The sequence below is a fragment of the Mirounga angustirostris genome, unplaced genomic scaffold (genome assembly GCF_029215605.1).
Source record: "Mirounga angustirostris isolate CCGP_5_RB_7025 unplaced genomic scaffold, mMirAng1.0.hap1 SCAF_13, whole genome shotgun sequence".
Lineage (NCBI taxonomy): Eukaryota > Metazoa > Chordata > Mammalia > Carnivora > Phocidae > Mirounga > Mirounga angustirostris.
The window spans coordinates 60,258,576-60,284,893 of NW_026991721.1; the positions used below are offsets into that span (position 1 = coordinate 60,258,576).

The 26,318-nt window shown below is 43.7% G+C and overlaps 1 protein-coding gene across 1 annotated transcript in view; it reads left to right on the forward strand.

Annotated features, from left to right (window-relative positions):
• SYT9 (synaptotagmin 9) overlaps window positions 1-26,318 on the forward strand; it is a 200,654-nt gene that overhangs the window by 37,907 nt on the left and 136,429 nt on the right. The window contains exons 2-3 of the mRNA XM_045894217.2: window positions 15,682-16,033; window positions 25,439-25,985. Of these exons, the coding sequence (XP_045750173.2) occupies window positions 15,682-16,033; window positions 25,439-25,985 (899 nt within the window). The remainder of the gene's footprint in view (window positions 1-15,681; window positions 16,034-25,438; window positions 25,986-26,318) is intronic.

Consider the following 26,318-nt stretch of genomic DNA (forward strand, 5'->3'; position numbering starts at 1 on the left):
AGCATGAAATATTTACGGAAAGGAAATTGACTTAAAAACATATAATTTGTAGAAAATTACCAGTTGCATACAAAGACATGAGAGCTCACGCTTTTAACCAGTTGCCAGTCATTTGAGCCTGACTGTGCTTGCACAGGCAGATCCATGACCTGGGGGATACATTAGGGTTTCAGGTATAGAAGTCCAAACTAGTAAGAGGTTGGATGTTGGAAGAGAGCCTGTGTTTTTAGCCCTGGACCAGCGTTCAAGCCAGACAGAAGGAAAAAAAAAATAGGAAAGAATTGGAGCCAGCAGTTGGCTCTCTGTTCTGACTTTAAGCAGCCCGTGGCTTGGAACTGTTTCTTAGGAGAGGTGCTTCTAGGGTTGGTGTTGCCCTAAAAGCAAGCCTATCTGGAGACATCATCTTGCCGCAAGAGTGTCTCCTGAAAATGTAGTTTCTCTGACACACTCAGTACGGGTCACTCTACCCCCGGTTACATAATACCTTCAAGGCAGCTCAATACCAGGCATGGTGAATTTAAGAAATGATGCCTGTCTGCAGAGCCCATGCTCTTTCCATTGCACCACACGGTCTCTGTGGAGTCTTAAATGTTCGGAGAAGCATGAAATACTGTACCATTTTCAATCACGATGAAAAGGTTATCTTAACGCTCACTCTATATATACTGAAACACACGACTTCTTTGGCAGTTTCTTTTCCTGAAGCACATTTTTTAGTAGATATAAAAATGGAAATGATACACAGCTTAGAATTTTATCATTCATCAAACATCGAGCGCCTCCTGTGTGCCAGACATCATGCTAAGTTGTAGGACAGACTTTAGATATAAAATTCCTCTCACTTCAAGAATGTGAGATCTGGAAGGCCCCTTCCATCTCATTGCATCTCATTTTATATATTAGGAAACTCAGGCTCAAATATGAGTTCAGGTTCCCCGAGGTTACTCAGGTGACGAGAGGTAGGGCCTAGAATAGCAAACAGCTCATTCTACAGCATAACAGCCTGGGTCCCAGTGGAAACGGGCACCGTGGTCAAACCCAGTAATTTGAGGAGAGCTTAATAAGGGACTTTTTACAAAGACATGGTCAGGATGCAGGGAAACCAGCAAGGGAGAGTACAGTACTTTAGTGCTTGAAATGGTAGGGAGCCATCGCCACCCATGGGCCTGAAAGAATCCAGAAAAGGGGCTGTGGCTTTCAGTTAGAGGGACGCCTGCAGCACAGTAACCTACCCGGAAGAAAGCCGGCGTAATACATACTATCACTTCATTCTCTCCTCACCCTCTGATTTCCTGTCAGGGCCGAACTCAACAGAAGCCAAGGCAGGGCACCTCCTGGATATAGTCCACATGGGTCACACTCCACGTCCCAAAAGTGAGCAAGAGAGGGAAGGAGATGGATTTGGGGTGGTAAACGGAAGATGCTTTCTGATCGAGCAACCCGCTTCACCTCTGAGTGGAGAAGGAAGAGGTAGGATAGTGACCAGGAGCATTTAGGGAAAAGTCACTCCTCATGGGAGCCAGGACTGGGAAGAAGCATTCTCACTCTAACATTCCACGTTGCTTTATGAGGTTTTTCTAAATGCTGGTTCACAAAGGCAGAGGTCGTCAGCAACCTTTTGATCTTGTTCCACAGGGTAGAGGAGAGATTTAAATGCTAATTGGACCAAAGCAAGACCAGATCTGGTCTAGGAGATGACTGGGACTGAGGAAGTTTGGGAAGGGGTCCTGTGGGAGGTATGAATTATTAGGTCAATGCAGCAATGCCAGGCTGAAGAAGAATCTCAAACAACACTGTGAAAGCATATGGGAGGCTTTTATATATATGCAAGGACACCTAACTTTCAAAAGAGCCAGGCAAGGAGGAATTTCTCCCCTCACCCTTTTTAGAAGTAAAAAAAAAAATGGCCCAGGAGAGGTTGCAGGCAGCTCAGAGTCTCACAGGAGATAAAAGAAGTGAACATCAGGTCTTCAGTTGCTGACCCCTATCCTCCTGCTCTGGGAGGGCTGGGGCTCCCATTTTCCACAGACACAGACCAAGGAAGGTTGCTGACCTCTTTGGCTTGTGCCCAGTTCCCCTACGTATTCTTCAGTTCCGTTTCATGGTGTCCTTTTCAGGCAAAAAGTCCCCATTGTCTAAAACCCTACTCGTCAGATTTTCTATCATTTTGCAGGAATCTAAGTACATCTGAGTGTTTCCAATTACTCTGCACAGGCCAGAATCCCATGCTACAGAGAACATTGTAGATTTGCAGGCACTTCCAATGAAGCTACAGTGGGTAGTAAAATATTTTCTTAAGTAGATTTTGTTTCCAATTAAATAATTTCTGTAGAGAGTAAAAAGATCCTGGGAGCCCAGTGGCAAACCTGATGATAATTCCTGAGCCTTCCTGTTGTGCAGACAGCAGGGGCTCGGGTGCCACAGGATGGGAAGGGCAGGGGTACGAGAGGCAAAACCTAGCTGTGGGTGTTTGCAGCGGCAGCCACAGTGTCCTCTGAGCAGCCCCTGTGGCCGAGGCAGAGGGGGTGATGGCGGTGTGAGGAGGAGCTGGTCACACTGATGAGGCTGCACTTTGCAAATAGAAGGTGCAACAGAAAGTGTTCTCTCAACGCTAATTTTAGGCCAGCTGTTTGGTTAACACAGACAGAATCATTTGGGCAGCCTTCTGAGGAAAGGATCTGAGGGCCAGAGACACAGTCCTACTAAATATGCCCAACCTTTTATGTCAATCACAGGAAAATGCAATTAGTGCCAATTTCCATGTTCCAATTCATTTTCCTAGTCCATGGGCTTCTTAGGGTTAAGGCAGCGAAGCGCTCTGTTTATCTGGCTCAGTACCTTAATGTATGGCCCCTGCAGGCCCAAGTTAATGCTCCTTAATCCTTTCAATTTGCATCATGAGCTAGCGCTAAGAGAACCTCCTGTCTGCTGCAAGAATGAAAAGTAGGAACGGCCCTAAACCATAGCCTCCAGTTGGACTGCACTCGTTGGCTTGTGGTCACTAATGGGAATTATTATAATGGCTTTAGCTCTGGACACAGACATTACTGTGAACTCAAGGTCGTTTGGCATTTTCACAAGAACCACAGAATGCGAGAGCCATGCCCAGGACGTTTAGGACAGATGAGAAAGACCAGAGAGAGGCAGTGACTTACCCAAGGTCACAAATTATAAATGGTGGCAAAGCTGGTCCTGGAGCTGTTGGAACATTCCAGTTCTTTCCTGAGGCCTCCATGTACAGCTGAGCACTTGTGCCCTATACAACATGGGTAACCATACACAGAAGCCCTGGCCTTTCTTCTGGTGAAGTCTTTTGGCCACATCGTCAAGTGACCTGAGTTTCATCTTTGTATAAGAGAAGTGGTTATAAGTAGGACTTGGTTCATTCCTCTTTTATGGTAAGCCTTTTCTAAAACCCAGATTGGGCTATGTAGTCCCCACTTTTGGGCTCCTGTAGCACTCTGTGAATCGTGAGTAGCATTGTCGAAATTCTCTTGACTAGTGGTTCCCTGAGGGCAAGAGCTCATTTTATTTATTTTGTACCCTTGTTTAGTCCTTAGCAAACACCAGGTGCTCAGTAGGAGCTCCTTTTCCTGTCCTCGGTAATTCAGCTCAATATGCACCTACTAGGCACCTGATGTTTGCTTGTTGTCAGCCCATTTCATCAAGCTACAGGAGGTCTCCCTATTTATTAACCAAGCTGACCACCTTTTGGCATAAGAATAAGTCTGGATATGGAGTGGCTGAATCCTGAAAAAACAAAGAACAGTAACTTAATTTATTGAATGCCAGGACCTTTCTAAGCACTCACTACAATCCCAAGAGGTAAATACTATAATCATCCCAGTGTTACAAAGAGAAACAAGATAAGGAGAGATCTAAGTAACATTACACCACGGATGTTGGGCTGCAGACCTTGACCTTGTGATTCTAGAACACATGCTCCTAATACTGTGCTATGGTGCTCGCAGTATAATTAAAGAGAAAGGTCTGCAAGATTGCATTTCCCAGACAACTTAAGTGCAGTCATTTAAACGCCAACACATCTAATTGTAGCCTAAAATCTATTATATGCTTCTTATCCAAGATGCCTGAGGGTCACCATCCGGAAGATGCCCCCTGAGCTATTGAGGTGTGTACGGGGCTAAGTTCCCCTTCACTGGATAACTCCAGAATGCTGTGATTTTTTAACACAACCGTTTTACTATTATTATTATCTTTTTACATTATAGAGTAATACATGTTTATTGTATTAAGGTTAAAAAGACAGTAAATAAAGTATTGAAATGAAGGCCTCATGGTCACACGGAAGGGATTGTTGATGAGGTGATTCTCACGTGGGCTGTTGTGGGGGATCGCTGAGGTTTCTTGTAGTACAGCGTTTCCATGTTGGTTCCGTTCCCTGAAACCCCTGACAGCTCGTCCCCAGCGCTGTCTGGGCTTGCCTGTTTCCTCCATCTAATCACATTACTGCTTTCCCTACAAGGCACCAGGCAATAGCCTCAAGTTCTCTATGGCCTGACTGTCTAACTAAATTTCCCAGTGTTATCTTTATTAGGCCCTCAAGACACAATTGTATTAGGATTAGGAAGGCGTCTTGTGTTCTGAACCAGTGTGTGTGTGTGTGTGTGTGTGTATGTACTCCATATGTATACAGAGTATATATATACTTGATCAGGTCTCCTTGGTGTTATCTATATACCATCTGCATTAGGTTAATCTGAAATCTGAGATGCTTATTAGAAATGGAGATTAAAGTTCTTCACCCAAGACCTATTAAAAAAGAAAATCTAAGACTGGAGTCAGGGATCCACGTTTTTCCTGACCAAGAGACGTTTTGTTTTTTATTTTTCATTAAGAAATTGTCAGAAGTAGAGAGAATAATATAATAAACTCCACGGACTCATTACTCAGTTTCAACAACTATTAACCCGTGGTCAATCTCGTTTCATCTGTAATTTGAAACAAATTCCAGATATCATTTGAATGTTTTCATATGTATCTACATAACATAACCACAATATAATTATTCTATCTAGAAAGTAGTTAACAGTAATCTCTAATATCATTACATTGCTAGTTAAAATTTTCCTTGTCTCAAATGTTTCTTAATTGTAGAGTGTTTTGGATGCTGAATCACATAATTAGTTATGTTTCATTCTTCTCTCTGACAAGTGGGATGTTGGGAGCCAATTCTGTAGCTACTTCTGACGACTTTACAAAGCTTCACGCATGTTTTTTGGCTATGTACCTTGCCCCTGACTTCAGCTTCATTTTACTTTTATTTTTCTTCACTCCTGATTTCTTCACCAAGTTTATCTTACTGTGCTGTGTGTGTGTGTGTGTGTGTATTTCTTAAAGATTTATTTATTTTAGAGGAAAAGAGAGCATGCACATGCACACATGAACAGGGGGAGGGGCAGAGGCAGAGGGAGAGGGAGAATCTCTAGCAGACACCCTGCCAAGTGCAGAGCCCATGCGGGGCTGGATCTCACAACCCTGATCATGACCTGAGCCTCCACTGACCAAGCCACCCAGGCACCCAGGGTGGTATATATATTTTTAGGCCGCCTCTAATCCTTTTATTAAAAGGTAAGTCGCATGTGGATGAGCGTATCAGTGACCTCAAGCCATTTGCCTTACTTCATTTTGCACCAGTCTTTTAAGCCAGGTCCTATCATCTGAGCTTCTGACCATGACTTTCCTCTTCTTTTTTATGTCACACTCCATCTCAGGCCCAGTGCTCAGCACCATTTTTCTGGTTCTGATCTTTTTTGCTTCCCTTCTCAGTTGTGTTCCCTAGCTTCCTTCTCCTACCCTGGAAATACCACATTTCGTTCATCCTGAGCATCGACGGGCTCCTCTGTGTCCTCATTGTCCGTTTCCTCTGGGCAGGAGAGAACTAGACACAGACACGAAATCTTTAGGTGACAAAGTAATCTCTTCAAAAATTCCAGTCCTCTGGGATAACACGAGGTTGGGAGCGCAGTTGAAAGAGGAGAGCTTGGGATAGGAAGGCTGGGGTAGATATCAAAAACATCATCCCTTTCCCTGTTTTGCCCTGAGCTGTGTTTGTTGCCGTAAGAAGTAGAGATGAGGCCAGACTGACATGTGAGAGACTAGGACGATGGTTCTCAATCTCTGGTGCCTTGGGTATCCTCTGTGAGGCTCTCACAGGTCTGAAGCAAACTGGCAAAATAAGGACAGTGGAATGGTTTTATTCATAAAGTTCAATACAGTATTTTAAGGGAAGGCCATTTGTTTTTGGTGTTAAAATGCTCTTTCTTGTATGATGTGACCATGACAGTAAATGAGTTACATTTTAACATCAGTATTAGCAAAGTGAAAGGTTGATAGCCTATGTCAGCCCCTTGATATTTTTTTTTATGAATCAAGAAGTCTGAACAAAGATGAGTAGACAAGGATGGATATCTTTTATAGGTTTGACTTGGAAGGAAAACTGTGCTAAGGACTCAGAAGATCATTATTATAATGATTATCAAGATTTTCATTCATTTGTTCCTTATATACCAAGGAGCAGAAGTAAATAAGGACTGTTTTCAGAAATGCTTTGGGATTATAGACCCAAGCTCACCAGAATGTACTAAGCCATATATGCTTTACATTCTATAGTAGCTTGAAAAATCTCTTTTTTTTTCTTCTCAGTAACACTTGTTCTTTGTAAGAAGTTAATATGGAAGTGAAAGTCCCTTCTAATTTCATCCCCACAGAAATGGCTTGCTGTATCTCTGCATGGTTTTTAATGTAAAAATAAATACTGTTAGCATGAAAATATCGATATGTACAGGTGTCTATCAATTGTAGATAGTATGTCTTGTTTCCCTCATTTTGGAAGGCAACCTTCAATCTTGCCATTAGCTTCTTGCCTCTTTCTACCTCTTAATATCTGACATCTTTTCTATTAATTTAAATTGTCAGAGTTGAATTTGCATTCTGTTCCACCATCGTACTTATATCTTCCATGCTTTGTCTATTGCTTGATTCTAAGGGTTGAAAATCAATAAATGGTGTTCATGTTATCATGAATATAAAATTTTATCTAGTACAGAACCAAAAGGTATGCTGTGATTATTCTTCCTTTTCCCAAAGAGTTCTCCTCCTGGAATTCCTAATTTCTCCCCCGCCCCTCTCTCTCTTTATTCAAAGACAAGTAATAATGTCATTAGAAGCTAAACTCTCCATAATGTTGTTTATTTATTTTCAAGTCCTCTTCATGTGAGGAGGCCTCCTCCCTTGAGCTCTGTCTTCCTGCTCCAGGCTGGACTGACTCCTCTCTAGGTGCGTCACTAACCTCTCACGGAGAGTCATCGCTGGTCTTCTGAGCGGAGTTGCCACTTCTCCTGTACACGCTGTCTTCTTCTCTCCTGTTTTCATCTCATACATTTATCCTCAAGTAACTTCCTATGATAGGTGCATAGAAAGTAATCTTGCTGATGTTTTTGGCCCTTATACTGTATTGGCAGTGTGATTGGGTATAGAACTCTAACCTGAGTACAAGTTTTCCTCAGAAGTTTGTAGGTGTTATTCCATTATCTGGTGTTTTTTTATGAGAAGGCCAGTACCAGTGTGGTTCTAATTTCTTTGTGTTCATATTATTTTTGTCTCTCAAGCTTTTGTGATTTTTCCCTAATTTTTTTTTTTGTTCCAAAATTTCACAATAATGTGTCTAAAGTAGGGTTATTTTATTGTAGGTGCTCGGTGGACTCCTATAATTTGTCCTTCAGTTCTAGGGAATGAAAAATTTTTTTCATCGATGGTTTTTACCTTCATTTTCTCTGTCTTCACTTTCTGGAAAACGTAGATATTAGACCTTCTGAATGCATAGTCTGTATCTCCTATCTTTCACTTAAGTTTCCTGTTGTCTTAGTTTGGTCCACTTCAGGCAGATGTTACTTGACTTTACCCTCTCTTACATTTTTTTCCAATATATATTTGTTATTATAAATCACAATATTACATGGAGAAAAAGGATTGTGTGCAGATAGCTTACTGGAAATGTGATCCTAGAGAGAAGGTATGAGGGACAGAGAGATGAAACAGGAACTAAGGGAAAACAAATGCAAGGATTAGCTTTTGAGTTGGCACACAGGCAAGCAACTGTTTCTTGTTCTTCTGCAATCTTTTCAGAAACCTGAAATGTAAGAATTGTCCATCCAGGAGACAAAAATGAAAAATATTTCTCGATCAGCTCCCATCACTAGTTGGGCCAGGGTGATCCCATGGGCAACAGCTCCCTAAAATGAAAATCTTGATAATCATTATAATAATGATCTTCTGAGTCCATCAGCACAGTTTTCCTTCCAAGTCAAACCTATAAAAGATATCCATCCTTGTCCACTCATCTTTGTTCAGACTTCTTGATTCATAAAAAAAATATCAAGGGGCTGACATAGGCTATCAACCTTTCACTTTGCTAATACTGATGTTAAAATGTAACTCATTTACTGTCACGGTCACATCATACAAGAAAGAGCATTTTAACACCAAAATACATCTCTAAGTAGTCTGCAGAGTGGCCGACTGAGTGGTCCATAGTCTACTTAGCATCACCTCTTAGAATTTCCATAGATATCAGATTCTGCACTTTGTTGCTTATGGTTCCTGAATATGCAGTTTGCAGTTCTCTAGCCAGAAGCTAAGCTTCTTGAGGTCAGAGGAGGTGTGACTTCTCTTCTTGCCTTTCTGCACTTTATACATATTAGTTGGTTCATTCATTGAAGTTCAACAACAGGCCAAGCAGTTCTCAGAGTGTGTTCCAGACCAGTAGCAGCGGCAGAACCTAGGAACTTCTTAGGCAGACCTACTGAATCAGAAACTCTTTACCCTCTATGATATCTCTCTTTCCTAGGGGGAAAGATTTTTTTTATTATTATTATGTTCAGTTAGCCAGCATATAGTACATCATTAGTTTGTGATGTAGTGTTCAACGATTCATTAGTTGTGTATAACACCCAGTGCTCATCACAACACGTGCCCTCCTTAATACCCATCACCTGGTTACCCCATCCCCCCACCCCCTCCATGAAATTTTTAATATATTTCAGCAATCATGCTATTTTACTTCTAAGAACACTGTCTTATTCTTCATTCATTTACTAGTAGTCTACTCTGATTTAATGGATCAAAAACCTTATGGAAATATCCTGTGAATGAAAAATTCTTTTTTCCTCCCTGATTTATCTGTATTCTCTGGGAACCTCTTTTTGGCTTTTATACATTGATCTGGATGCTGTAAGATTTCCTTACATGGCTGGTGGTTCTTTGCAGCTTAGTCATACTTAATAATGAAGTAGTAGAAAAGCTAACTATGAGGCTATGTATCTGTGGGTGATATTTCACCAGGCAAAATTTACTTTAAGGGGACTTAAAGGGTTACATTTTTTTGTGAGAATGTGGAGGATTTGGCTCTTGGACACTAATTCTCACACTAGTTGCCTTGGTTTCTCCCTAGACAGACTGAACAATATTTTGTTGAAGATTTTCAATCCATGCCCACATTTTTAGCTCCATATCTCAATCTTAGCTGCCACCATACTGGAAATGTCTGTGTCCTGAGGCTGAGCTCAGGTCAGGTTGCCTACCCCTTCGGTGTATTGCCCTCTGCATCCTCTGCTGCTTCTCTATCTACATACAGTCTTCCAGAAAAGTTTTTTAGTTTGTCGATTGTCTTGTGCTATACTCCTTGTGATTGTCATTTATATTTTTTCATTTACGTCCTATCACTTAATGGGAGTCTCAAGAAGGAGAGGATATTAATATATATATCAGATGTACCATTATGAATCAAAGTCCCCCTTAAATATTTTATATACATATTTTTACCCCTCATTGATACTTCCTTATCAATATCAAGTTGAAGCATTGATAATCTCTGCATGCTAACAATATAGGACATTCAATTTGTTTTTACTTCCTTCCTTCTTCTGCCTCCCATGTTTTGTTGGAACTGTTGGAATTTAAGTGTGTGTATAGCATCATTTCTTTGCTCTTTTATTTATTTTTAATTTTTTTATTTTTTAAGTATTGACTTTTCTTTATTATGTTATGTTAATCACCATACATTACATCATTAGTTTTTGATGTAGTGTTCCATGATTCATTGTTTGCATATAACACCCAGTGCTCCATGCAGTACGTGCCCTCTTTAATACCCATCACCAGGCTAACCCATCCCCCCATCCCCCTCCCCTCTAGAATCCTCAGTTTGTTTCTCAGAGTCCATAGTCTCTCGTGGTTCGTCTCCCCCTCCGATTTCCCCCCTTCATTTTTCCCTTCCTGCTATCTTCTTCTTTTTTTTTTTTTTAACACATAATGTATTATTTGTTTCAGAGGTACGCGTCTGTGATTCAACCGTCTTACCCAATTCACAGCGCTCACCATAGCACATACCCTCCCCAATGTCTATCACCCAGCCACCCCATCCCTCCCACCCCCCACCACTCCAGCAACCCTCAGTTTGTTTCCTGAGATTAAGAATTCCTCATATCAGTGAGATCATCTGATACATGTCTTTCTCTGATTGACTTATTTCACTCACCGTAACACCCTCCAGTTCCATCCATGTCGTTGCAAATGGCAAGATTTCATTCCTTTTGATGGCTGCATAATATTCCATTGTATATATATACCACATCTTCTTTATCCATTCATCTGTTGGCTCTTTCCATAGTTTGACTATTGTGGACATTGCTGCTATAAACATCGGGGTGCACGTACCCCTTCGGATCCCTCCATTTGTATCTTTGGGGTAAATACCCAGTAGTGCAATTGCTGGGTCGTATGGTAGCTCTATTTTCAACTTTTTGAGGAACTTCCATACTGTTTTCCAGAGTGGCTGCACCAGCTTGCATTCCCACCAACAGTGTAAGAGGGTTCCCCTTTCTCCGCATCCCCGCCAACTCCTTTGCTCTTTTAAGTTTTTTTTAAGTTTTTGCTCTTTTAAGTTTTTTTTTTCCTGAACAGTTACATTAAACTTCATAACTTCATAACCAGCAATTATTTAGATTTAATGCACTTTGTGCTGTTTCCTTTGCTTATCACTAATTCTTGTGGTACACAGTATGTAAGTGTGTATCTTATGTAGTATGTCCTTCCTTTCTTGGGTTCTCTATTCTGACATAAATTTGTATTTGTCTGGAGAATTTCCTTAGGTTTTATGCAGGAGAAGGTTTATCCTCAAGAAGGAGAATGGTATATTTTCTGAGTCTTTCATTCATTGGACAGTAATGTTTGCCATTCCAAAACAAGTCTTTAGGCTTGCATGGATCCCTTAGGATTATAGGTATATAGCTGGGATATCTGTTGAGTGTAGGGATGTCATGGTGTCTTGGATCTGGTGTTGAGGGGTCTTGCTATAGTACGTCATGTCCAATGGCTACACCTAATAGCAGGGAGAAGAGAGTTCTGATGGTCAGTCCTAGTGGCAGGGTCTTCTATGCCACATCTTCCCTGGAAGAATGTATTCTATGTCAGGTCTGGGTACAGTTTTCATGCACAGTCACCCCCAAGCAGCAGCACCTCCAGGGATCTGATCAGAACTGGGTGGCCATTTGCCTCCTTTCATCCCTGAATCACCATCTGGTTATTCTCTTGGCTCTTGGTCAAAAGAACTAATTATACTTCCCCATTTTTTAGAAAATTTATCTTTAGAATAATTATTTTTTCGATGTTACTATTTTTTTTAGTTTTTGTTATGAAATATGCCATAAATGCCAAAGAATATATATAGTGAATACATATGGTTCCAGGATCAATCATAAAACAAATGGCCATGTACCTACCACCTAACTTAGGAAATAACTTCTCTTCTAAGCAAAACTATTATGTGATTCTGAGCTGATTCTCCTTCTTCCTTTCCTAAGGTCGTGAGTCTGAAGTGGGTAGTATCTATGGCCATGGTCACTCCACAACAGTTTTCTCACACTTTGTTCTGAAAAAAGAGAAAAAAGTGTCCAGAAAAACCCTGAGTTGTTTGCAAAATAGAAGCCCAGATGATTGTGCTTAGTGGTTGGTGTGTCTGTGTAGGTCACCATAGGTTTCTCCTGGAAGGTATTCCCTGGCCCATTGCTAACCCACATGGCACCTTTGTGTGAATAAGAAAAAATCATTTTTGTCATTTGCCAGCAATTCTCTGTAATACCTATATGCACAAAAATCTACAATGATTATGAATGTGAGTAGCACCTCCTAGAGTTTGCAAGTCACAACCATAATTCGTGGTAAATGTAGCCGGTGGCTATAGGGCTCCTTAGGTGGGTGTCATCAGACATTTACTGAATGCTACTATGTGCCAGGCATTCTTTTAGTTGTTTGGCATTCAAGGCTGAGATAGACAAGATTCTTGCTCTCATGGATGCCCTATGACTAGACTTAGGAGCAAGCTGTGTTTTTGGGTGCACGAGCTGGGAGTCAACTAACAAGCTGGGGTCATTCTTGAGTTGGGTCAGGGCCCTGTGGGGGCCTAGGCTTTAATTTCTTTTATTTAGCATGTTGTCTGTGCCACGTTAACCCTGAGAGGTTATGTTGTACCAGGGTGATGAGTCCAGTGACCATATGCTCTGGTTTACCCTGAGTACTGGGTGAATTCTCTTGTCCCAAGTGATTATTAATATCACCCCTTCTCTCTCTCTCTCTCTCTTTTTTTTTAAGATTTATTTAGAGAGAGAGAGTGCACGCACGTGGGGGATGGGCAGAGGGAGAGGGAGAATGAGCCCAATGCAGGACTCGATCCCATGACCCTGAGATCATGACCTAGCCAAAATCAAGAGTCAGATGCTTAACTGACTGAGTCACCCACGTGCCCCCACCCTTTGTCTCTCTTAAAGGTGTCCCAGCTTTGGACAATAAATTATATGGTCATGTGTATTAGTCAGCTTTTTTGCCATGGTAACAAACACCTTCAGAATGTTAGTGACTTAAAACATCAACTATTTAGGTTTTGCTCATGGATTTGTGGACCAGCTGCAGCTCTGCCCCAGTCTGGGAGTCAGGTTTAAGTTTGTTCCTCATTCTGGACTTTGGGCCTGTGCCACAAGTCTTCCCATTATAGCACCTAAGTTGGAAGACTGAGCTTTATTTAAGATTTCTTCTCATGGCAGAAGGTGGAAGCCCAGAGTCCCCTGGTCAGAGGTGGCATGGGCCATATCTACCCTTATTTTATTGACTAGAGCAAGTCACGTAGACAAAACCAACCCTCTAGGGCTTGGGCTTGATTCTCCTTCCTCGGCATAGGGGGCGCTGTGGTGGGGGAGAGCGAATATTTGGTGAATAACAATATCATTAGCACATTGCCCTACTGAACCCTACTGCTTCCCAGCGCACCCAGCTCCAGCCTTTGCTGGTGTCTTGTAGCAATGTCCGTGTCGGGACAGCGCCCAAGTGACTGACAGGACACAGGCGAGGAGTTTTGCCTCCGTTTGGATTACAGAAGGTATTAAGGGATTTCACTGTGGTGTGGAGCCTGTTTTGGTTTTAGATTTTATTGGACAAGGTGGGAGTTGATGTTTGCTGTGGCAGCCTGGTTAACTGGGACAGAGTCTCCTCCTTTCTGCATCCCCAGCTCTGCCACCTACCCCAGAAGTTTGCGCTGACAGATTTTCCACTCTCTGTGTGAGCCGTCAGAACCCAGTGGAGCCTGTGTGGCCAGACCATGCCCTCTTCCTGCCTCATGTTGGGGCTCCATGAGGTGTGATTTCTGGTGCCCTTTACTTTGCCCCCACTGACTCTCTTTCCTGCCCCCATCCCTACCCTTGCTGCTCTGCACCTGGGAGTTTTAATTTTTATTGTTTCCTTAGTGTCCCTTCATTTGCTTGTGTTCAGTGTTCAGTACTAATTGGCTTTCCTTTAAAACAATTCCAGAAATTCCTCAATGTTACTGGTTCATGGATGGACTGAGGGAACCCATCCTTGTTTTCAATTGTTGGATAGTTTGCGGACCCCCTTGCAGTGGGAGCTGAGGAGAGAAAGGTGGCAGATTTGAGCTCACTTGCCCATGTGAAACTCCAGTGCTGTTGAACAGAGATAGAATACTATTTCACCAAAAGGACAAAGATCGATGGGGAGGCATAGAGGAGATACATTAGATCCGTCCTCAGCCCTTGGCAGCTGGCATTCTCTCAAGAGCAATTTTTCATGAAGAAACTGATTTATCATTTCATAAGAATGATCAAAGTACCTTCAGAGTCATGTTGAAAAGCACACGGGTAGTAGGGGGTCAGCTTGGCTCAGCAGGTGAGTGACTCCCAGTAGGGGCTCACATGCATGCCTCAGCAGAAATACCAGTTGTCTCACATCATGGATCGTTGGCATGCTGTGGATAATTGATATTGTGAAAATTAACTTATTCCTAATTATGTCCTTCACAAGAATATGAGTCTATGAAGAAGGTATGGAGTGTGTCTGTCATGTCCCCGCCTTGTACTATTTCCAAAACCTAGCACAGTGCCTGGCACGTAATGGACATTCAGAAAACTTTGGCTGAAGCAATGCAAATATTGATGATGGACTGTAAAGGCAAAACCTGGGAGAATACTTGGAGCTCCTGAGTGTAATGGGGCACAGTAGGGGCAGGTGGGAGTGTCCTTGAAAGAAAGGGGTTTACAACCACCACAGCGCCAGGAATGGGCTCCCGTTGATGCCTCAGCCTCCCTGGCTCCACTGTAGCATGGGGCAGAAGCCTGGAGGAGGTTGGACTTTGTTCTGGGAGTTAGGGGCACAGCCCCTGCACTGGCGTGGACCCTAGCGGAGGCCACACGGTCCAGGTAACAGATGCCGTGGTTGCGTCGGCATATCCACTCACCCTCACCAGTTCGGTGCATGCCTGCTGACCTCCACAGGCCAGCTGCTGCATTTATTTGAATGTGGGATTTTTTGGCCGCTGAAGCTTACTTTGCCCCTTGTGCTGCAGGTGGGAAATGCTCCTTGTGTGGGGTGACTGAGGTGTGACGCTTGCCCAGGAGGTGTCCCGTCCATCTGTGGTAACTGGCTTGGTAAAGCCCCCTTTGCTGGCTGCCTTCCCTGGACCACCTCCCTACTCCCCCGCCTGTGCTTTCTTCACCTTCTAAATAAACCATCTGCCCTTGAATACTTGTCTCAGGGTCTGCTACTGAGGAACCCAAACTGTGATGGTCGGCGCTGGGTCCTGGGCACCTGGCCACTGGCTGGGGGGGTATTCTTGAGGCTTCAGAGGACTTGAGCTTCATTTTGCTTAGACCCTTAAAACTCATATGAAAAAGAGAAAGAAAGCACTCTAGTTTCTCTTGTTTAAGAAAGTTGTGACTTAAACAGTTCCCAAATTCTATTATATAGCTCTCTGAAATGACTGAGTAATTTTTAAGGACCGCTGAAGCTGCCCTGCTCACAAAACCTCAGTGCTTTGTATTGCCGTGGTGTAGGGTCTCAGTTGACTTGGAGGGCGTTCCTGGTCTCCCTGAATACACTCTGTCTCTTGCTAGAGCAGACTGTTCATTGTTTTGAAATATTGCCTGCATGTTCCCTTCTCTGTGCTGTGTCTGAGTCTCACTGTCCCCGTGCCGGCATCAGGTGGCCCTGTGGCCAGCTCCTGAGGGATGGAGGGATGAAAGGGTCATTCTGCCCACACTGTGCAATGGATGGGCACAGGAAGAGCCATCGCACTGACCTTTGACCTTTGCTTCTTTGCAGATATCTCGGTGAGCCTGCTGACCCTCATGGTCACTGCCTGTGGCCTCGCGCTTTTTGGCGTGTCTCTCTTCGTGTCTTGGAAACTCTGCTGGGTTCCGTGGCGAGAACGAGGCCTGCTGTCTGGTAGCAAAGACAACAATCGGGAACCTCTTAACTACACGGACACAGAGACCAATGAGCAGGAGAACAGTGAGGGCTTCCTAGACCCTCCCACCCCCTGCCCTGACTCCTCCATGAAGATCAGCCACACCTCCCCTGACATTCCCCTCTCGACCCAGGCCGGGGGCCAGGAGAACTGTGCCCATGGCGTCCGTGTGCAGCGCCAAGTCACAGCGCCGAGCTCGTCGGCCCGGTCAGTAACGCCGCTTTCCTTTCCAGATGCAAGGCAGGGACCACCTCGCTTCCCTCCCTTGCCAGCAGTAGCACAGATGAGCCTGGGGCCTGTGACCTTTTGCACGTCCATTCAGTGTCAGAGACATGAATATGGGAAAACGGGGTGCTTCCTATGCTCCAGTGAGGTTCCTTACCTTTCCTGAGCTCTCCACGTAGTCTCCACTTAGTCCATAATAAGAATAGTGACATGTCAAGTTCTAAGAACTTCCTGTGCATTATTTTACTATAGTCCACAACTTTGCGTGAGATGCAAAAGTTATCATTTTCATTTCACACAAGAAGAAACTTAAGTCAAGAGTTTAAGTAAAAAAGTCCTATGTTGGTACGCACTCAGGGTTTGAACCGTGATTCATCCAACAGCAGCGCCTGAGCCCTTAACTGCTCTTCCCGCGGCCTTCCTAGTGCTATCGGACTTACGCTCCGTGCTTCTGACCTAGCCGAGCTCTCACACGCAGGCTGTCTTTGGAGTCCACGAAGTGGCTGGAGGCCTTTGTCCATCTTCAGCCTTTGCAAGGCCTAGAGTACCAGGCCTAGGGTCACTGTCTCCGTGGGATGCTCTGTGCTTGAAGCAGGAGAGAGATCATGTAGCGCAGTGATTAAAAGCAAGGGCTCTGGGGTCAGGTTCATGGCTTTACTTATGTGTGTGACCCTGGATATATTACTTAGCCTCCATGTTTCCATTTCCTCTTCTGTGAGAGAGGAACAGTGAGAATAGCAACATATGGGTGGTTTTAAGAATGAAGCAGGAACATGCACTTCATGCGCTTTGCACAGGCTGCGCCTGGTAAGCACTCCAAAGCCCGAGCTGCCGTTTTCATTCCAGTATTGCTCTTGTCATGATCATTCTCACTGCGACTGGCTTCTCCCAAAACTCAAATGTGGGCACGGATGTGTCTTTGAGGTTAAACGGCCAATTCTGAATCACTGGATATAAAGATCCACTTTTAATAGGAGATTTCAGGAAGAGAGATAAAGGAAGCAGCTTTTTTTAAATGAAAATATTTGCTCGAGCGATAGCCAGAGGAATAACCTGTGCTGTCATTCGGAAAGTTTGGGGGCATTTTTAAAAAAATCTTTTTTATTTGTTCTCTAGAAACAGAAATAAGATTTTACCCTTTTTTATGTTAATCAAGTTTATCCTAGAGACTCTGCACATTCCCATTAAGTGGGATGGAATATGACAGTTTATAATTTAATTTTTCCACAAACCTAGTTTAGCATCATTTCCAATTCTGAATCGAAGAGCTAAACCTAAAATATTCCTCTGTGAGGAAATGGATGGCTGTTTGCCATTTGATTTAGAAGAACTCCTCAGATTTTCTCACTAGGATTTCTCTTTAGATACAGACTTAAATATAACTGGAGCTCTGTTTGATGCAGTCATGGAGTTCATACCGTGGTGCAGACTCAGGATAACATTCCTTCAGTATTTCAATAACCAGAGTCTTTCAGATGGAGGATCCACTGAAATTGTCTCCTGTTCGGTTTTACTCTGCACATTAATTTTTCTGATCCGCGTCCCATCGCTACAAGGTGATAGATAGTACTGTGCTTTCTATTAGATTATGGATCTGAGGACTGTGCCATAATTCTAATGACTTGACAGCAGTCATATCACTCTATCACAATATTTATTTTAGAAAAATGTTTAAGTACTCTACACCTCGAGAAATATATTTCATTTAAAAATAAAAGCTGTGGTAAAAAAATAAAAACTGGTATCTTCACCACTGATTTATGGAAATGGGGTAGAAGGAGAAAAAGACAAAAAGGGGAAAGCAAAGGAATTATCTCTATAAAATGAACTTTGCATTTAGATTTATTTTAGTTTTGGAGTCATGTAATTATCTTCTCTTATGGCCAAATCAAGTTTAGTAATATCTGACCACAAGAAAACTATTAAACTCTTTCCAGCTGCATTTGACCTAATACTGGTAGTTTGCATCATTATGCATTTAAAACATTCTTATCTAAATTACTACTGACCTAGTGTTATGGGTTATGTCTGAAAATACGTATCTATGATTCATGGTCTCACCCTAATGAGTCGTGTATGGTCTTCTAATTCTTGAGGGATTGTGTTATGTTATAAACAAACACAAGCCCTTTTTTACTGACAAAATGGGAGAAATGAATGAAATTTCCTTCATGTTCCAAAACATTTTTAACATTCTTTTTTAAGTAACATTTGTGATACTGAATTTGGGGCGGGGGGTACTCTGTGCTGAGACGGCTCTCAACAGTCTGCTCTGCTAGTTCTTATTTCTTCCTTTTTTTTCCCTCATGATTTTCCTTACTTCCTCACTGCTGTCTCTTTCTTTCTTACTGCTTCCCTCCTGCAGCCATTGTGACTTGTCCCAAGGGTCCCAGGACACCTTCTTGACCCACAGAACATAAGGCTTAGACTCCCTGTTAAGGGCATCCCTGCTGTCCCTGTGACTCATCGGCATAGCTTCTGTCCCAGCATTGATATTGGGAAGCTCACCTTCTCCTGGCCTCTTGAGCTTGAATATGTGCGGCTCCTACCAATGTCTATGGAAGGCCCTAAAGATGGCGTTGTTTTATCTCCCCGGAGGGTTTCTGGTCAGGATGACTTTCTGTTGTTTTCCCAAGATCAAGCATGTTAACATTCTGTTTCTAGTTGGCTCAGTTACTATTAGAACCCTCTAAAGTTCCTGTTCATTCTTTTCAATTTAGATGAAATCCCTTTTGTGTAATATTCTGGGAATATGGATTTTTTTTTCCCAGAATGCTTCAATACCAGAACATTTTAGAGATCTCTATTCCAATTTTTTTTTAAGATTTTATTTATTTATTTGACAGAGAGAGACACAGCGAGAGAGGGAACACAAGCAGGGGGAGTGGGAGAGGGAGAAGCAGGCTTCCTGAGGAGTAGGGAGCCCAATGCGGGGCTTGATCCCAGGACCCTGGGATCATGACCTGAGCCGAAGGCAGATGCTTAACGACTGAGCCACCCAGGCGCCCCTCTATTCCAATTTTTAAAAAATCCCTGGGTCCTCAAAATAGAAGGAACCTTGACAGGCCACCTAATGCATTTCCTGATTCACATCCCAAGATGGGACCTAGGTAACACTTTAGTTTTATAAAAATTTCAATTGCCACACTGCATCTTTTTATCAGGCCTGTTAGGGCCTGCATGTTATTGCCACAGTCTCCTTCTGTCAGCGCTCTGCCTCAACGCCAAGCAGCACTACCCCGGAGGACATGAACTCACTAGGAAGTTTTACCTGGGAAAGCTTGTCACGTTCCAGCTACACTAGCCTCTCTCTCAGCGCCTTCAGTACCCCTGCCTTTTCCTGCCTGGAGGCCTTCACACATGCAGTTCCCTCTGCCTGGAATGCTTTTCCTTTTCCTCTCCAGCTCCTTTACAGCTTTAATGTCCCACCTAAAGCATCACCTCCTCAGAAAGACCTCCCCGACCACCCTGTCTGAAGTATGTGCCCTTTCCTCGACCCCTTCCCACTCTTCATTCTCTCACACGCTGCCTTGCTTGCATTTCTTCACAGGACTGAACTCTAACTCAATGATTATTTGTTTGCTTCTCACTTGTACCCCCTCTCTAATCTACGAGTTCTGCGAGCTCGGAGACCACATCTGCTTTGTTTCTCCCTGTATATCTAACACCTAGCACAACCCCTGGCATAGAGCAGACTTTTTGCATGAATGACTGACAGGATACGTGCATCAGTATCCAGCCACTTGTGTTCTGCTGATCAGAATGGCAAAAGGTCAGAAGTGTAAACTGAGGAAGGGCCTATATGGGATGAGGCTGGTAGAAGGCCTTTTGTCCAAGGACTTACCTTCATTCAGAGCCTTACGTGTAGACTTTTGGCTTTATATCTGAAAAGCAATCCCTAGAGTCACAGAAATATTCTGACGGAGTTGAAAGAAGATGACAGTCATTGCATTTTTAGATTCGGGTCCCATTGCTGGCCACAACTTCAGTAAGTGGTATGCTAAGATTAAATATTGTAATTACTCTAAAAGTAGCATGATTCTATTAAGCTGTGTGTGTGTGTGTGTGTGTGTTGAAAACACTGGTTAGATGTAAACATTTAAACACAACAGTTTTTTAACTACTCTTAGATATCTCTTCAGGTTTTAATAAACTGATGGCTTCAGAAATGGAAGCTGCTTAGACGTCTCTCAACTCCTGTGAGATTCTGAAACTAGATGTAAATGTGCATTTTCTCTACTGGGAGTTAGTTATTGGAAACTGTTATGTCCTTTGCATTTATATATTTACTCCAGACAGTTGTATTAAGCATCTGCTATGTGCAAAGTTCTATATCATGTGCTGGTAATAAAGAGGTAAAAAAAAAAAAATACAGCCCTGACCTCAAAAGGTCCACAGCCTAGTTGGGGAAATAGATGAGAAGAGCGCCAGTTACACACATTGAAGTGCTCAAATTGCTCTCTAGATTAATCTGGCAGGAGTGTCTAAAATGCTTGGGACAGTGTGAAGGCTGGCCACAGGGGCTGATTCAGGCCTGTGATGATGAGGCCTGAGCTCAGTTGGAAGCAATGGAAGTGGAAAGAGGCATGAGTTGTGAGCTACTTTTGAGAAGGTGTTGGTAGACATAAGCTCATCTTAGAAATAGGGAATAAAATATTGGAAGTGACACCAAGATTTCAAACTTGTTTAACTTGGGTGGAAGGTGTGGGAAGAAGCAGGTCATGCATCAGAGTTTCCGACTCCACTTGATCACACACCTCCACTGGCAAAGGTGGGATGCTTACATCTTTCTTATATCATTCATTCTGGAAGCCTCTGAATCCTGTGCTAAGAAAGATCCCCATTTCCTTCTGCCCTGTAGTCAGTTCACTGCATCTGCCCCTGTCTGAGACTTTCCTCTTCTCTGTCTGTCTGTGGCTCAGGACAACCCAACTCTCTCCTCTCTATCACCCGGAGAACTTCCAAGAAGGGAAACAATCCTATCCCCATTGTTTCCAAACTTCCTTGTCTTGACTTGAACCTAGTAAAGAAACCCATGTGGTTCTGAAATCACAGTTTGCTTCTCTCTTTCCTCTCCTTGAACCCCGAAGCTCTGTCGACACCGGTACCCCAGAACCAGGGAAAGGATAAGCCAAGTGTCACCTCTGAGATGGGGTCACTGAAGTGATGGCGGGTTGCCTGGAATTGCATGGGAGACCCAGAGGTGGAAGGAATGGTGAGAATGATGGACATTGGCTCTCCCACAGAGCCTGGATGGAAGATGTAGGCGTATGTGAGGAGAAAGCTGTGGAGGCAGAAGAGTTGAAGATCCTATCCTGCTGGAGAGCTGGGAGCCAAGATGGAAACTTCCCTTAATTTCCCTATTGAGGTCTATAGCATCAATTTGGAGGCTGATAATATGAGGCCAAGTTAAGTAGCCAGGCTTGGGGAGAGTACCGTTTCCTCCATGACCATTCCCCAAGCCAGCGGCCTCTCTCTCTGCCTGTGTGGCTCCTTAACGTCTGGTCAGTTCTTCTCCTCTTCTGACCTGCTGTGTAGTTAGCGTTTGACTATTCTATCACCCCCCTGGCCAGCCAACTCCTTGTAGGCGGTGACTAGGCTTTGCCTCTCTGTGCCTTCCACCCTACCTGACCCCTTGCTTTGCACATTCGTATTTGGTGAATTGTGGTATTGTCCTCTTTCTTAAAATCCAGTGGAAGTAGTTGGCTTTTTAGGTCATGGTTCAGGGACCAAGACTTTGGGGACTTGAAGTGGGATCCTGGAACTCGTTAATTCAAATTGAGGAAAGGAGAGGAGGAAAAGCTTTTTGCACCTGGGCTCCTGCCTCTGCTGACCTGAGGCTGCGACTCGGCGAGGCTCAGATTCCTTTCAGGCATTAAAGTGTTTTTGAGTTTGTTGTGGGAAATCTGCTTCACAGATTTTGTTAATCATCTTTGAAATTAGGCTTTCTCCAGGCTCAACCACCAATCTTCCAACTCAGATGTGGGCCAGCCACATCCAGTCTTTCAGCTCTCTTCCACGACAGGAAAATGTCCTCCACCTGCACTAAGGGAGGATGGGAGGTGGGTAAAGCTGAGGATCTCAACCCCAGTGTCCGGCTTCTCTAAGACAGCGTCAGAGTGTGACTTATTTACAGAGGACCCCATCTCTCAGCTTTCCTTTCCACCCCCAGTCTTTGGAAACCATTCCTTCTCCTTTCTTTCATTGCCCACATTAAGTCCCGAGAACACCAAATTCAGGACTTCCCAGACCTGCTCAGAGGACTGCCTGCTTCAGACACAGATCCCTCCTTGTCACGCTCACTCTGTGACCTTAAAATTCCAGACCTTTGCCCTGGGGGCCTCTAGTTTACTGGAGTCAAGGGCCACCTCCATGGACCATTTTAGAACTACCTCGCCTGGGCTGGCAGGAGCCAGATCAAAACATTCTGTTCCATATCTATCTTCTCTCTTGCTTCAGCCTTGCTTTTCCTTCCCACTTCCATGTGAGCAGCCTATGAGAGCGATGGGGTATTGATTTTCCATTTCCTCTCCTTTGTCTTCTTCTCATCCCAGGGGCAGCCTTTCTTGCTCATGTCTCAGCCCAGAGAGCTGCAGAGGTTAGGTAGGGAGGTCGCGAATTACCCTGGCTCCCTGACTGCTCTGAGCTTCTCTTGTCTGCTCGCCCACCCCCCAACTCCAGTAATCCCTGATTTGCTCCTGAAAGGAAATTGAAAGTGATTGAAAGAGATCCCAGGGAGCGAGAACTGTCATGGCCTGTTACAGTTGGCTGTCTGCTTTAAACCACCGCCTTAGAGTGGGATTCAACTTTTTCCCAAATAGTAAGTGGGATTCTGAATGGAGGCAGAAGTGCTGGGAAGGAAACTAGCGATGGAAGACGTTTCGGTGGATAATAGTGTTCCTATCCGTGCTTGATTTTTAAAAAGAATCTTCAGCTCTACTGGAATTTTGAATGGAGGCCTCCTGTGCATTTAGGGTTTTGTTTTGGTCTTTGAAGTCAGAGCTCTTCATGATGCCCTGCCCAGTCCGCACCCTTGGTCGCCTGGCAAGCCATTGTGGTTAGGAGGAGCAGAACACATGGGACTTATTTCTGTTTAGATTTCCTCTCTAAGAAGATGTACAAGTAAAATGGAATATGTTCCATCGCAAGCAGGCAGATTCATGTGTTTTAAATTTAAAATTTAAATTTACATGGCAGGCCTAGTCCTACAGATAGGGTTAAGACAAAATGTTGCTGTGAGGAGTCTAAAGCCAGTACTCAGAAAACCCAAAGGTAAGTTGTTACACACAGAGAGTCTGCTCGGCAACCACCTTGGGAGAAAAGTGGTAGCCGAGTGGCAGGTTCTGGGTCTAGCGCAGACACAGGACAGGGGTTCCATCAGACATTGGTCCAAAGAAAGTGCATCTTGTGGCCGTGAGGAAGCACTTTTAGTATTTAAACAGCATCACTACAGGCGCCTGGGTGGCTCAGTCGTTAAGCGTCTGCCTTCGGCTCAGGTCATGATCCCAGGGTCCTGGGATCGAGTCCCACATCGGGCTCCCTGCTTGGCAGGAAGCCTGCTTCTCGCTCTCCCACTCCCCCTGCTTGTGTTCCTGCTCTCGCTATCTCTCTTTCTGTCAAATAAATAAATAAAATCTTTTTAAACGGCATCACTAAACAGTTCTGGAATGGCCTGTTGTAGGCAGGAATTGACACCAGACCCAGGCATGGCCCTTGTTTGAATCTAGCCTGGAGGGAAAAATCAACAGCAGAGGCCAGAACAGATCCCAGCCCCTTATGGCCTCTGCGTAGGGCTGGATGCTGGCTGCTCCGTGCCAATCCCTTCTGCCCAGGGATCCCAGGAGGGTGAGACTGGAGCTCTGTTCCAGCCCTGCAAAGGGTCAGTGTCTGGACAAGCGAATGGCGGGGCTGTACTCTCACAGGGAGCTGGTTTGAGGTGTTTAACAGCATCCCCTGCTCTCCCCCCACCCCGCCCCGAGAAGTCAGAAAATGCAGAGAGGACTTTTAAGATGGTGGATTTCTTTGTACAAAATTGAAATCTGACAACAGAGACTTCGAGACCGCACGGTTTTTGCACATACGGGAATGCATGTGCCCTGGGCGTATCCGCTTGCGGGGGGCCATGTTGGCTGTGACGGGCGCACCTGACAGTTCTGTGGTGGTGTTCCTGTTGTACCGGGGGGGTGATGAGTGGCCAGGAGCACATTGAGGATGAAGAGGAGTGTTCAGCATAACAGCATCTATATCACAAGGGAGAATAATTTCAAACATGTTTGGGGGGCCTATTAATCCCATTTGACACCTTTGTTTCATAAAGTAGTCTCAAAAAGGAAAAGAAGACAAACTCAGATGTTTACTCTGCCTCTCCAGCTATTTATCAGTCCCCTCAAAGACAGCCTGGTTGTTCCCTTTCACCTACTGGTGGAGAGCGGCTACTTTAATTAGGGTTATTGAGAGATAACAGAAAATACAATACAATGACTCTGAACTCTGGGCTGAAAACAAACACAAATAACATTAAAAACAACCTTGCATGTAATGACTACTTCTCTCAGTTCATGAGGACTCACACAGATAAGGCAGGTTTCAAAGAGAATTCCAGGGAAACCACTAACCCAACCCAATAAGCTTATAGGGTGAAGAGTAGATTCTGCCAGCAAATATTTAATTTGCAAATATCAGTATTCAACCTTCTCTGAATCCCTATACACATTTATAGCAGCTTACCTTTAATTTTTATACTCTTAGTGTTTATGACAGAAATAAAGCCCTTCCCCCCGATCACATGGTATGACGGAAACGCTGTCATGGAGCCGCCATCTGCACGTCAGAGCCAGCAGTCCACTGGAAGCGGACGCATCCTGTCACATGCATTCTCACGAGAGCAAAAGCTGTGTTCTTATGATGAAATGCTTTGATTTGAACCAGCAAGTACTTACTTACTAATAAAGTTATAAGCCGGTGACAGGAAATTCTATGTGATTTAGAGACAGATGCGTTCTCCCTAAGACAACACGTTTCAATTTCAGGATGACATTATATGTAAAGGTGAACAATTTTATTTTTAAAGCAGTTTGTACAAACCTTTACATTCTGCCGGCTGAAAAAGCTTCTTTAATGGTGTATTAGTTTCGAAAGTGCATTAAACCTTTAAAGCTCCAAGGTCACGTGTTAGTAGGTTCGTTTCCTGATGGCCTCAGTTTTGAGCTTCAGGCCTTGGAGAGCAGCTTACTCACATTGATGGGCATTTTGAATTTAGACCCCCCCCCCAAAAAAAAAACCCCACAGATCTAAGTTTTTAACAGTACCTACATCCCGGGCACAAGTTTCTGAAAGACCCGTGGCTAATGAGGTTGTAACTTTGTTCTCTCTTGCTCTTCACTCAAGGCATAATTCAATCCGAAGACAACTCAACCTGTCAAACCCGGACTTCAATATCCAGCAGCTTCAAAAACAGGAACAGTTGACTGGAATTGGTCGAATTAAACCAGAGTTATATAAGCAGCGGTCACTGGATAATGATGATGGGACAAGGGGTAATAGCAAAGCCTGTGGGAAACTGAATTTCATTTTAAAATATGACTGTGACTTAGAGCAGCTCATAGTGAAGATTCACAAAGCTGTCAATTTGCCTGCCAAGGACTTTTCTGGGACTTCAGATCCTTATGTCAAGATCTATTTGCTTCCTGATCGGAAAACCAAACACCAGACTAAAGTTCACAGAAAGACCCTGAACCCTGTGTTTGATGAAGTGTTTTTGTTTCCAGTACCCTACAATGACCTTGCAGCCCGGAAGCTTCACTTCTCTGTGTATGACTTTGACAGGTTCTCTCGCCATGACCTAATTGGCCAAGTGGTGGTGGATCACTTCTTAGACTTGGCTGATTTCCCCAGGGAGTGCATCCTTTGGAAGGATATCGAATATGTCACCAACGTAAGTCCAGCATTTCTCCATTCTGGGGGCGGCTTCTTGGTCCACCTGTAAACAGATTACTTACACCTTATTTTTTTGCAGGGACGAAGTATAAAATTCACTTCAGTGTCCGGATAGCTTTTGTCTCAGAACCTTCTTGTACCTTCCCAGAAACAGGTCTTTAACAATATTCATTTTAAAAGTTCCCAGAATTATTCATGAAAACAGTATGAAAGCATAACATTCTCTCTTTTCTGCTTTCTAATTCTTACCTCTTCCCTAATTGGCAGGAGATATTATCTGCCCTCCTTACCACATTTTCTGTAGAGCTTTCTTAGGTTATTTGTGCTAAAT